The sequence below is a fragment of the Pezoporus wallicus genome, unplaced genomic scaffold, assembly GCF_028554395.1.
Source record: "Pezoporus wallicus isolate ANWC-B61680 ecotype Strahan unplaced genomic scaffold, APGP_CSIRO_Pwel_v1 contig_2012, whole genome shotgun sequence".
NCBI classification, from domain to species: Eukaryota; Metazoa; Chordata; class Aves; order Psittaciformes; family Psittacidae; genus Pezoporus; species Pezoporus wallicus.
In genome coordinates, this window is record NW_026639840.1 from 475,684 (window position 1) to 489,353 (window position 13,670).

The window sequence follows — 13,670 nt, forward strand, 5'->3', positions numbered from 1 at the left end:
GTCTGTGAACATACTCTATTATTTCAATATCCCACTTGAAATAGTTGCATATAGCTTTATTTGTTACAGATCTGCTTACAAATACTTCTATGTAGTCATTAGTATGTGAATATTTGGGATGATGCAGGTAAGCAGTTTCATTAAAACTCTAAAATTAGTGCAGTTAAAAAATTAGTGGGTTATTTAATCTCTGATAGTTTGTCACATAGCAGATTAGGAAGATAAGGAAGTAAATATGTATTAATTCTTGTCTTTCTCTGAGTTCTGTGTATTGCTGACAAACACTGAAAGATTTGTATGGGGTTCTTTTATTCCAGTTGTATATCATAGCTGATGGCACTCATCAGTCTGGAATGGGTAAATGTTGAATCCACTGCTTTTACCCTAAAATGGTAGTTTCGATGGGAGGTGTGAGTTGTATTGGATGGAAAAGTATCAAGTCTTACATCTGAGAATTTTTTTTAGGGAGGTGGGAGATGTGTGGTGTTTGGGAATTTTTGAGGGGTGGTGTTGTTTTGGGGTGGGTTTTTTTCTGTTTTTTTTTTGTTTGTTTGTTTTAGGTTGTGTTTTTTTTTTGTTTGTTTATTTGCTGGCTAACTTTGTCTTATTTTTAAATCTAGCCACGAGCTGATCCCATCCCCATATGTAGCTTTTGTTTGGGAACGAAAGAATCAAATCGTGAAAAAAAACCAGAGGAGCTGTTGTCTTGTGCAGACTGTGGCAGCAGTGGTAAGTTGGCTGAACTTAAAATACTATAAATGTTTATATTAAAGTCTGTTTTTCAGGTATAAAAATATTTTGAACTTCTGAATGTCATCCTTTCTTTGGATATAGCTGGAAAACTACAAGTGAGAGGTGTGAATTCATCTTTAGGCCGAAAGTATAGACCTGAGTAAATCAATAAGGGAACCACAGTTGTAAAATTCAGGGATTCTGTTATTATTTGGGATCTGTGTTTGTCTGAAAACTGAGTTTTGCATTGTGACATCAAAAGACTATCAAGAATTTGGCTTGCACAGATTTGCAGCATTTTGGAAGCTGAGGAACAGTCCTGATAATAAAGACATATGTAGCCGTCTTTGCTGTTCTGTATCTTGTGTATCCAGTTCTTTTTGGTTGGTGTTTGTTCTTTTTTCTGTTTTGTTTTTGTTTGGTTTTTGGTTGTTTTTTTTTATATAAAGTTCATCTATTACTCAAATGGGAATTTGAATAATATTTCAGGTAGCATAATGAAGCTCTTAGGCACCTGTTACTTGTCAGGCACAATGTAGAGTCTTTACTGGTCCTGTGTACCTCTCTCTTGTGTGTTGCAGCAGCTTTTGCAGACTCTGGGTGACTAAGGGAAGCACCTTCATTCATAACAAAATGATCAATTAGGTTAATATTGAAAATCAAATGCTGTAGCACACTGTTACTTTGTGCAGTGCTTGCACTTGGATGATACCAAATACATTCTTGGCTGAAGTTATTCCTGATTCACAGAGGGATTTGGCTAAGCAACTTAGGCAAATCTCTTCAGTAGCTCTATGCCATAAAGCTTTTCCTGGCGCAACTGTAGAGTTCTGGATGTGAAAATCCTCTGATCAGTTTAACTATTCTAAAAAAATCCCCTGTGGAAAATAGCTTTATGCTGGAAGAAGAGTTACTTGGCCAGAACAGTTAGTTGAGTGGACTGCTTTTGTTTAGCTGTGCCAGTAAAAAACCTTTTGCTCCCATAAGCTTACAGCTGCATTGGGAAAGTACTTTTGCTGAAGCTTTGCAGTGTAGTCCATCTTAGCTTAAAGACAAAATAGCAGTGCTGTTTAAAGTCACAGGCTGCACCATCCAGCTGTTCGGTGCTACCCCTTTGTGTTGGTACCTGGTAGCGTATAAACTGGACTGAGAAAGAAAAGTAGTTGAAAGACAAGAAGTTTGATCAGGTCCCCCAGTGCAGTTCATGATGGAGTCATGCCAACTTCTATACCAGAAAGAGGAAAGTGCTTAGGAGGGAAATGAGTAGAGAGGCAGTAGGGTCTGCATAAGCCAGCACTGCTTTTGAGAAAGCTGGAAGTGAAAGTGTTGTTTCAGTGTCTTTCCCTGTAGTTGAAGATAGCCTCTCTTGGGTACTGTGATAGCTACGTAAGTGCTTGAATGAAAACAAAACAATGTTGATCAAAAATGTGTTTTCAGTTAATCAGCATATGCTTTTGTTTATGTGCTTCTGAATCAGTCACCCCAGATAAATCCTTTGTATTTTAGCCAGTGTATTTCTTTTTAGTACATTTGAGCAAATTATTAAACAGTGAAGTATGGAAGTGGCTTTTTCACCCCAGTACACAAAACCAAGCCCCACAGATTTTAAACTGTCTTTAATGGTTTGCAGGTTTCCTGTATTTTCAAATCTGCATGTTAATATTTGGAAATTTAATAGAATTTGAGCTTGCTTAGACTCTGCTGTGCAGTTTACATTCATCAGGTGAGCTTCAATACCAGCTACTATTCTGTTGTGTAATAATCCCCCAGTAGGTCTAAGATGCTTTAGAACTGGAAGTCTGGACTTTCATGGATCAGCTTCCATTTGAATTAACACTGATACATTCTCTCTGATTCATTAAGACTAAATTATCTTTAATTAGTTCCTCAGATGTATTACATACAAAGAATGAAACGTTGAGATTGCCAGTCAGGTAGCTGGATGGTTAAACTTTAGCTACTGATGCCTAACTAAAATAAAAAACAATTTCAGTGCAATATGTAAATACCAAAACTTCACTCAAGTGGAGGTTTATTGTAATTGCATTTGTAATTTTGCACATTGTAGTGTATGTCAAAGCTGGTCTTGCTGTCTAACAAACATAAAGAAAATTACATGTTGTGCACAGCAAGCAGATTGTACAGCTGATCAGAGAGTAAATTTCAGTGCCCACTACTGGCATATCTGCTTTCGTTTATGTTTCTGTGTCAGCTGCTCATGTATTTTCAGGTAATGTTTCTGCATTCTGAAAGCAGAGAGTATCTAGTTATCTTCACATTGCATTGCTACTAGTCTTATTTTATGATGTTTGGAAGGATAATGTATTTGGGCAGTGGAAATGAGATGCATTCCTCTGTCACTTAGCACAGGGTGTTTTCTAAAGGAGTAACAAGTTGAAATTTTAGAAAGAGGAGTTATTGGGGAACTATAATAAATATTTTTTAAAGGGGGGGGAGAGAAATGGCTGAAAGTACCTGTACCTGTGGGTACTGTCCTCAAGTTGTATGTTAGCCTGAGAAGGCAAGAGGGTTACCAGTCAAAGATGGGTAGGCGAAATTGGGGAGCAGAACACATAAGCATCAGATTCACATCAAGAGAAACAGGGACAGAAAATATCTCGACAGTTCTGCAGAGATTGCTTTGCAAAGGATATTCTTTAGGAATAAGGGGTATGGAAACAGTCTTAATTACTGTTGTCTGTGGGAGGAGGTTGGTTAGTTGGATAAGAATGAACTGCAAAGAAACCTTCAGATGGAAAAATTTGCTATATGCGTGAGATAGGTGTGTTGATTCTCTCTTCTTATAGGTAAAGTCAGCCTAAGTAATAATTCTTTGTAACAAAAATGTTATCAAACACAAAGTGTTTTTTAGCGAATTATCTTGTACATTAGTTCCCAACATGTGTATCAAAGTTAAAAATGACTGGAGATACTAGTATATCTAATTTAGCATTGATATAACTGTTGCCACTGATACAGTGCTTATTCTTGTAAAAGACTAGTTTTGTTGTAAAGTCCTTTGAGGAATAAACAAGGACCAAATTTGCTATGAGGAAACAAAAGGAAGCGGGTTGAAGGAGTTGTCTTGAAGTCTCAAGGAGTGAGATATTCTGTCTTAATTTCTTGATCGCAACTATTTCTGCCACATCAACGTATTACCTATGTTAACCTTTTCTAACTGGGATGGTTAATAACTAATTTTGAAGTGTTTAAATTTTAATAGCTTTATCTTAGAGTAAGCCTATATGTATTCCTAGTGGAAATTGCCAGCTTTCAAAGGTCTTAATGTCCAGTAATTTGTTAAACATGTGTCCTACATTAAAATATTGATGCTTCTGAGGTTTAAAGGAAAGTCAAATGATTGAACCAGGAGAAATTACCATTTGAAACACTTCAAACTAGAGATTGATCAAGTGTTGAAAACCCCTGGACAGATGTATCAGCTTCTGGATATGGAGAAGATGGTATGATCTTGATTTTCAGTTTAGATTTCAGTTAGAGCTGAAATACTGTGAATTTTGAAGCCAGAAGCATGCTTTGCCTCTTCAACTCTCGAATTTAAAGAAACTAGCTGTAAAATCACTGAAAGTCACACTGACTTCATTTGACTGAAAGGCAACTGTCAGTTTTAATAGAAATCTGTTAAACTACAAAATTAATTAAAAAGGGGCCCTTTTAAATGTGAAACCTGTGTTGATTACGACTTCATGGCTTGGGTTGGTTACGTCTACCTGTTATTGTTGTGTTTGCACTATGTCAGTTTGTCTTCAAGACTGTGACTACTGTCAGCTGTTACAGGATATTTTGAACTCTGAAAATTTCTGTGCTGTCTCTGCTAGTGCATACGTAGGAAAGACGGTAAAAGAACGTGGTATATGCATAGTGATGATTCCCATTTGCATTCTTCCAGCCTCTGGTTATTTGTTGTTCAAGGACTTGCAATTGCAGGCATAATCTTCATATTTAATGCCGGTGTGGTTTTGGGGTTGTGGTGTGTTTTTTTTTTTTTTTTTTTTTTATTGCTTTGGGGTATTTTTCCTTGAATTTTTGTCCAATAGTAAAATCTGACACTTAAGGATATTAACAAATACATAAAGCTGTGGAACTGCTTGAACGAGAAATGTTACATTGGTAGATAGCAGAGAAACGAAGTAACCCTGTTAAACCTAATCTGTGCATAGTTACCAGGCTGTGAGAATGGATGTTTCTTATGTTTATACTTCTCAAGTTATTTACTTAAGGCAAAGGTAAAAGCAACAATTTAAACCAGAATTTAATTGCTCCTTGAAGTAAATCACTTTTGCAGGGTAGATGACTGGAATTAAATGTACTTATATGGAGGTAATTGGTTTATGATTACATTTTAATGTGTTAATACAGTTGTTAAGTCATGGTTGATGAAATAAGTCTTCCTCTGATATTGATTGTTAATATCAGCTGTTCTGGGACTTTTTTCTTATTTCTTAGCAGATTTTTTTAAATTAAGTACTTCTTAAGCTTTATTGAAGGGGACTGTGTAGCATTGAACTCAGCTGTGCAGTTTCAAGAAATTGCTTTAAGTGTATACTCAAGTTTAACCACAGAAATTCAGTAATCTAAAACTCTATGCAAAGAATCAAATGGCAATGCTTTTTTAATGTAGTTGGTTTCAAAGCTACTCTTTGACTTTATTATTGATTATTCTTTATGAACAGGCTATATTCCTGCATTTTTATTTTGAGAATATGCTATATTTAAACAATTGCCTTTTTTTTTTAAAGTTTAACATAAAGGGGATTAAGCCTTGGCTACCTAAGGTAAAGGAAATAAAATTTGAAATTTGCTTTTTCTGAAGTGGCTTTTGCATTCCATCAGTCATGTTTGCAATTCATGACTCAGGCTGTTAGAAGACAAAAATAGCAAATGCTCACGGATTAACTTGCATTCTTGTTGTGGTGATTTAGCTCAGTCTTGGACTGAGAAACAGCAGGCGGAGAAAGCCTGAATGACTGTGACTAGACCGTTATCTGGAAGAAAGCACGTATTTTGACTCCGACAGTGAGAAGTAAGCAATGCAAGTCACATCACTGCAACCATCTAAGTGCAGATTGGCATCACATATTCTTCTGTCTCACAACTTGTGGGTTGCTGTTCTTGAATATAATACCAGCAAAAAGTGCTGGGAAGGATTGTCGCTTCATATTTAGCAGTGCTTTTACATTTTCTGGATTAAGGGCATACTCTGAAGTTAGCATATCACTGCCGGTATTGCCTAAAGTACTGTATGTGTTCATTTTTCTCATGTCTTGTATGAATTGGAAAAGCCACATAGGCCTTCTAGCCTACCACAAAAAGAGGATGGTCACACCAGGGAATAGTAGTTTCGTGGGAGGTGGCAGTTCAGCTTTCCTCATTTCCCCAGCCCTGCCCCGTTTACAGTCTTCCTTTCAGTCAGCTTTGTGCCAATTGCCTACTTCATTTTTTTTTTCCTACTGCTCTGAAATTATTTTGTAAATAATTAAGTAATAAGTTGGAATGAAAAATACAGACTGTTACGTTTCTGTGGTAGATACACAGTATATTTAGATAAATAATATGGTTTTATCTTAAGATTTTCTCTGTTTATGTTGCACTGCTGTGAGGAGGGAGTGGAGTCAGGTTAGTAAAAATACTTTTTCAGAACCAATGGTAATTTAATATGCTATGGAAATAACCTAGTGAAAATAAAAATTCAATTCCAGGTGCTTGTGTAGACCATTCACTGGTGTCAGTTACAGCAGGAATAAACTTCCTACTTCTCTTCATAAATGAGTTTTGTGGCAGTTAGGCTGCATCTCTGTATGAAGCAGATGAGTTAAATAATGTGTTGCAAAGTTCTGAAAACAGCTGGTGCTGGTGGTGTTTGCTACATTCTGTTGAACTTAAAAACTTGTCTTCCCAATCTGAAATCTCAAGCTTTAAATATTTTCATTTCTTTAGGGCATCCATCATGTTTGAAATTCTGTCCTGAGTTAACATCAAATGTGAAGGCCTTAAGATGGCAGTGTATTGAATGCAAAACATGCAGTGCATGTAGGATCCAAGGCAAAAATGCAGTAAGTTAGACTGTTGGTCTGTTGTTTGGCTTTCCTTTGTTTACCATAACTCTGTACTTAGCATGTGCAAATACAATTCACTGATGTACAACTTCAAGCAATGCTGTATTAAGTCTTGTTTTCCTCTTCCTCTTCCTTCCCCTCCCTCCCCCCATCTCCCTTCAGGATAACATGCTTTTTTGCGACTCCTGTGATAGAGGGTTCCACATGGAGTGCTGTGACCCACCACTTTCCCGAATGCCAAAAGGTGATAATAATAATCCTTTCAATGAAAATACTTTCATTCACAGTCTTTTCTCATATTAAGTGACCAAAAGCTCTTTACAGTGCTGCTTTTTTTTTTTCACATTGATAAAGAGTACGATTTCAATCATGTCAAAACCAATTTTATTTTTCTCGATTTTTTTTTTTTTTTTTTTTTTTTTTTTTTTTTTTCTCCTTAGGAAAATAATAAAGGTCTGTGGTCATTGACCAGGTGAATTTGCTCTATATTGAGTTATTTGCCAATCTATTAAAGGTGGAGTTTTACAGAGTTAAAGTGTTTGAAGTATATACACTGACAAAGAAATCCTTAGAGCAGGTGAAAGGGCCTGCTTCTTCATGCTTTTTGTAAGAATAACTTTTAAAGCCAAACAAAACACTTGTGTCTTCAGGTTCTCTAATCTCTAGTTTTCTGATATATAGCACCTCACTTCTGCTCTCATATCTTTATGGCTTTCCATATTTAAATTTACGCTTAAGACTTTGTCCAGTTTCTCTTCCCCTCCCTCCAAGTCCCCAGCCTTAAGTCTTCAGACACGATCATCTAATATAAAAAGGATGCCAAATTGAAGTTGTATTTTAAAACAAACGTACCTAGTTGTCATCTTGTCTTTTCTTTAGCACACTTTAGTCTAGATTGCTTTGTAACACTCATTTTTACCCTGTGTTAATTGTGTCTGAAGAAAGCTCTAGGTAGTATAAAGAGGGACAAGCCAGAACATAAATTATTCTGAGAACCCATTTGTTCACAGTATTTTCTGTGATCCTTGTTGCCACCTCTTTTCCTCTTCCCATGAGCACTTTGCTTTCAAAACACTTCAAAATACAGGTAGAAGTGGATCACTTTTCTATGTTCGCTTCCTCTTCCCTATGTCCTGTTCATAAGATAATTTCTTGACCTTGTATACTGGGCATGTATCTTGATATGCACCTGCAGAACAGATTAAATAAACTGTGTACTATTAAACTTTTTTTTCCTTTATGTAGGGATGTGGATTTGCCAGGTCTGTAGACCAAAGAAGAAAGGGAGAAAGCTACTTCATGAGAAGGCTGCCCAAATAAGGCGACGATATGCAAAACCTATTGGACGACCAAAAAATAAACTAAAGCAACGAATGTTGTAGGTTTCTCTTCGTTTTTTGTTTTGTGATGTTTTTTTGTTTGTTTGTTTGTTTTTTGTTTAATTTAGTTTTTCCCCCCCTTATATTTCTAAGAATGTAGTCAGGTAAGAGGAGACGGTTGACACTAATTCAGCTACAGTTTTTTACTGTATTTCAAGTTGGGGAAAGCAGGTGACAAGTATTCTAGTATATGCCTTTCAGCCCAGTGGCCCATAACTTCTTAATTATAGTGGGTGCTTTTTGTGTCATGTTGGAAGGAGGAGAATAAACCTCTGTAACTTGCTTTCCTAAAAATTTATTAACAAAACTCATAGCAGATGCAAATAAAATTCTGAATGATAACATATGCCAAAGCTATCTTGTAACTGTAACTTCAAATAATTGAAATACCTACATAATACAGATTATGTATGTAATAGTGAGTTACTTATATCCAACTTCAGGAGACTGTTCTGCTCAAAGACCTGTTCAAAAGTTATATACAATTGGCTTTATTAATTAATATTGGCTCCAAAACTCATTTCACAAAGTAAACTGTGCAAGTACTATGGAAGTTCTGATTTCAGTGGTACTCTGGGAGAAAATTACTTTAATTCTGCTGTTGTGCTGTCAGTGGTTACAGGGAAGGAGGTTGCAGTTCCTCTTGCTTCTTAGGAATGTGTTTATCTAAGATGAGAGTGCTGTAATTCTTTTGGCATCTGTCTTTCCAGGGAACACTGTAGTTGGACATCTTAAGGCTTGGTTGGACAATTGTTTAAGTAACATTCAAGTGCTGAGTTGACATTACACTGAGTGTTAAACAGGAACCGATTCTGTGTGGACTCCAGTAGCATGTTGCCCTCTATCACATGTTCCTAGGCACATACACCTTTCTTCTCCTGTTTAGCTACCTTTTTTGGCCATACCAGCTTAGCAGCTGAAAAGCTTTCTGGCTTTATCTGCTACTCGTTTTGTCATGTGGCTGTTACCCAGCCTTTTTTCTCTGTAGTCTAAATACCTGCCTGGTATTCTTCAGAGCTGTATGGTGGCTGCTGTAAAACTTTGCATTTTTGAGAATAAAGATTTTGGAGCCAGTGGAGCCACCATGTAAAAATAGAAGGGGGGGGGGGGGGGAATAAATACTTGCAGTACTGCAAATACAGCACACTAGTTAAGTTGATGTATGTGGTGCTGTGCAGCTTTCTATATTCTCTTTCCCTCTCTCTCAACCAGGTTTTCTTGTCTTGCCTATTTGGTCCTTTTCCTAAAATTCAGTGTATGTTGCTCTAGGAAAGTAGTACAGGACAAGGATGAAGAGTGGCACTACGTGAAAGTAAAAGATGTAGTTGTAGTGGCTTATGAGGGCATGCTGTTAAAGGAAGAGTGGGTGAAACATTCTTTCACTTCTCCATTCGCTTCCTGACTAAACAACTTAAGAATCTGAAGGTCATTGAAATACCTATACAACTGCTAGTGTTTTAACTGAAATTCCTGTATATCATTGTGTGTGTGTAATTAAAACATTTCACATATCTCTAGCTACCCCTCTGGTTTGCTTTACCCCTTTGAAAGTTCCTAAGCTTTCAGCTGGCATCTGTCTTTCCAGGGAGCACTGTAGTTGGACATCTTAGTGGCAATAATACAGTACTGCCATCTTCTCTAAAAATATGTCCCTGATTTGGGTTCCTACGGTGGAGTTAGCAGGAATATCTTCTCTGACACAGTAATTCTGCTTCTCTTCTGGCCTCATACGTGTAAAAGAAAGGTTGGAAAGATTGTGAAGGTTTTACTGTTACATTTTGCTAATGGGATTCTGTGCTACAGCGTTTTAAATAAATATGCTAAAGGGTGCAAAAGTTCTCTTAGCATTGGATAATGTTTATGAATATCTTTAGAGAGGTTTTATTTTCTTTGTAGCACATGAACCACATGAGCATATTAGAGTAGTACTTGGGGAGTTCTTCATAGCATAAATACTTGCAATACTGAGGGCAAGTTTCTATTACTTCAGCATCTAATATATGTAACAAGTAATCTTGTTTTGGAAAAATAGTGATTAGGAGATTGAATAAGAGAAGAGGCTCTTCCTCATTGAATCCTGTTTGAAAGAGATGGTGTGATTCAGAAGATGATAATGTCATAAATGGAAGTATGTGGTCACATGAAATACCGGAAGGTTAGCTAACGCTACTTAATTCTTTTTGCGTAGTACAAAGAAAATCTGTCCAGTAGTACTGGAATAGTTTTTTTGCCTGTTGACCATCTGTAGAAAGCCTTTCACAGGCAAATTACTGTGTAGGTTTAACTAAAACCAGGTGCATGTTGGCCTCTGGCAGTGATGGTGATTACCACATGTAGTAGTGAGAGTAGGTCTTGTGGTGGACATAAGTTTACGGCACCAAAGGATTTGAAAAACTTTTGTCTTAGTTTCTGGTTTTGTTGCCTCTTAGAAGCTAACCAAATTTAAGGATGTGTGAGTGGAAAAGGGGCTAGTTCTTAAACTGGTGGGCCCTTGGAGTTTGGTAAACCAGATGGTAGCCCCAGGCTGTTCGGTCTCTAATTAGAACTAACCTGTTGGAATTAATTACTTCAGCATCTCAATTAAGAAGGCAAAATCTCTGGAAGAAAACTTTCTGCTGCAAAGTAAATAAGCTAACTTCAAAGAGCAGGATGGAAAAGAGAGTGGAAGCATTTGATGCAACTATATAGCTTTGTTTGGATTTGCAATTTGATCCTGCCTCCTGATAGCTATTTCTTTTACTTGCAAACATTTTTAAATGTTCCTTTTCTATATACTTACAATATACTACTCTTCAGTGTATTCTTCAGTGTTGTTCCTCTCTTCAGTCATTAGCAACAGCTAAACCTGTACTACATCTGTCAGAAATGTTGGTTTTCAGCATGCCCTTTTTCTTCCTAGCATTTAAATAACATTAATTGCTGTTCCTTCCCATGTTAGGCCCGATTGGTTTACGACTTTTCTGCAAATACCATGTGGTCTTACAGTTCTGCTCTTTCCTTTCCTTTGCTATTTTTGTTTTTGCTATTGTTACAATTTCTAAAGAAAACAGAGTTTATTTCTTTGGTTTTGTTGTAATGCTTTTCATAAATAACCTCATTTTGCTTTTAGGTCTTTGGTGATAATTTTGACTACTAGTTTTGATATATGTAATCCAACGAGAGTGTGGGGAAAAAAAATTAAGTTTCTTGAAAAATGACTGTATTGCTTTATAGGATTAATAGACTTTCCCTACAGTTTAAGCAAATACAGTCTGAAGTGTTTTGACATCAGTAATTTATTAGCACTGAACATGTGCATTTCCTCTGTGTGTACAATAAATTCTACAGTGATAGAACAGTTCTTGTGCTCAGACACAATGCATTGAAGTTTTTCTCCCAATAAGCACACTTTTGCCATGTCTTTTGCTGTTGTCAGGTGGGAAGGCTGCCTGCTTGGGAGATCCTGCTATCCCAGCTGCTTCTACTTAAATGTACTAGGAACTACCTTTTAAAATAAAAGGGGGAGGGGCAATGAGAAAAAAAAAGGGAAAAAAACAGTTGGATGTTATGTCACAGTGTGAAATGTATTTCGAAAGTGAGTATGTCTTTAAATTTCTTTGTAGTTTAAGTACGGTGGCATAAATAACTTGAGTAAACTGTAGTACTATTCGGCAGTAGTTAATGCTGATTTTTATTTTCCAAATTTTTTTGCATAGGTCTGTAACCAGTGATGAAGGATCCGTGAATGCATTCACAGGAAGGGGGTCACCTGGTAGGGGTCAAAAGACTAAAGTCTGTACCACACCTTCATCTGGTCATGCTGCATCTGTGAAGGATTCAAGCAGCAGATTGCCTGTTACAGACCCCACTCGGCCTGGTGCCACCACCAAAATCACCACCACCTCCACCTACATATCTGCCTCTACACTTAAAGTTAACAAGAAAACCAAAGGGCTCATTGATGGCCTTACTAAGTTCTTTACACCATCACCTGATGGTCGCAGATCACGAGGTGAAATAATAGACTTTTCAAAGCACTATCGTCCAAGGAAAAAGGTCTCTCAGAAACAGTCATGCACTTCTCTTGTGTTGGCGACAGGTACCACACAAAAGCTAAAACCTCCACCTTCTTCACTTTTACCCCCAACCCCCATCTCTGGTCAGAGCCCCAATTTGCAAAAATCCAGCACTTCCACTTCTTCTAACTCTCCCCAAAGTTCTTCCAGTCCGTCGAGCATACCTTCCTTTAGTAGCCTTCCTAGTAACAGTCAGCTAAAGGGACTCTTTGATGGACTCTCTCATATCTATGCCACTCAGGCACAGTCTCGAAAGAAGGGACACCCAAGCTATGCACCACCCAAGCATTTGCGTCATAAACCAGAGTTGTCTTCCACACCAAAATCTAATAGCTGTTTCTATGGAAAGAAAGAGGTTAGGAGTAGGTTTGTTTCTCGTGCCTGTACCTCTAGATGGGCTGTGTCTAGAGGGCACGCTTTTAAAGCAATTGCTCACCTCAAGACAACAACTTTCCTTAAAAAACACAGGATTCTAGGCAGATTAAAGTATAAAGTGACCCCTCAGATGGGGACCCCCTCACCAGGGAAGGGGAGCTTGGCAGACGGAAGGATTAAACCTGATCAGGATGATGGTAAGCAAAGGTCAAAGCGCCAACCAAACCTGCGTCCCGTCCAAAACCAAAAATCTTATATTGTCACATAGGTCTTAGCTATTTCTCTTGTTCTTATTTCACTTTCATACAAAAGCAACAAAACTTTGACCTTTATCTAATGCTGACTAAATCTCCAGAACGTTTTTTTTTTTCTCTGACTAATACCACACCACCTTCTTATTATTTTTTGCATCTGTAGTGACACTAGGAGCCCCAAGTGCCTTCATAATGTTGCTTATGGCTGTGTAGTACCGCATGAGTGGCCACTTTTCATGCTACTTACGTGTTCTTCCCCGCCTTTTCTTTGGCAGTAGTGCTGTCATCATGATTCTGTGTTGTCAGTGCTTATAATGGTGGGCATTTCAATTCATTTCCCTCTGCTCCATTGCTTTTTCATGAACAATTCCATCCTACTACAGTCTCCACAACACTTGATCTATAATGCTGTGAACTACCTTTTTTTTTTTAATTACTTTTATTTAAGAAAAAAGATATTTTAATGCAGACTTAGCATAGCATTGGTTTCCAAATTTAAAGGACAACCTTTTTTCTCTTATTTTTACCTGGTAGAGTATACTGGAGTCTATTAGGTGGCATAGTTCTAGTGATAGAATGTGCTCCATTTTATGAGGTTCAAAACTAATTTAGTAGAACTGGACTGTAAAGGCTTATACAGACAGACAATCAACTACCAAAAATAGCTCAGGCAACAGCAAACTACAAAACAAGAAGGGGGGACGGTTTCATTTCTGTTACTTAGTAATCCCAAATTTAGTTTTAAGTGGGGAGTCATAACAGCCGTAGTTGCTACAATTCTTTTTAGGAGTATCGCTT

General features: G+C 37.3%; 1 protein-coding gene across 6 annotated transcripts in view; it reads left to right on the plus strand.

Annotated features, from left to right (window-relative positions):
- Nucleotides 1-13,670, plus strand: part of KAT6B (lysine acetyltransferase 6B) — a 113,357-nt gene that overhangs the window by 58,713 nt on the left and 40,974 nt on the right. For 3 of the 6 annotated variants that reach the window (XM_057416401.1, XM_057416403.1, XM_057416402.1), the window contains exons 3-7: nucleotides 621-729; nucleotides 6,691-6,806; nucleotides 6,972-7,053; nucleotides 8,055-8,187; nucleotides 11,884-12,815. In XM_057416401.1, coding sequence (XP_057272384.1) covers nucleotides 621-729; nucleotides 6,691-6,806; nucleotides 6,972-7,053; nucleotides 8,055-8,187; nucleotides 11,884-12,815 — 1,372 coding nt within the window. Of the gene's footprint in view, nucleotides 1-620; nucleotides 730-6,689; nucleotides 6,807-6,971; nucleotides 7,054-8,054; nucleotides 8,188-11,883; nucleotides 12,816-13,670 lie in introns of those variants that run through there. The other 3 variants (XM_057416404.1, XM_057416405.1, XM_057416406.1) reach the window with 3 other exon arrangements.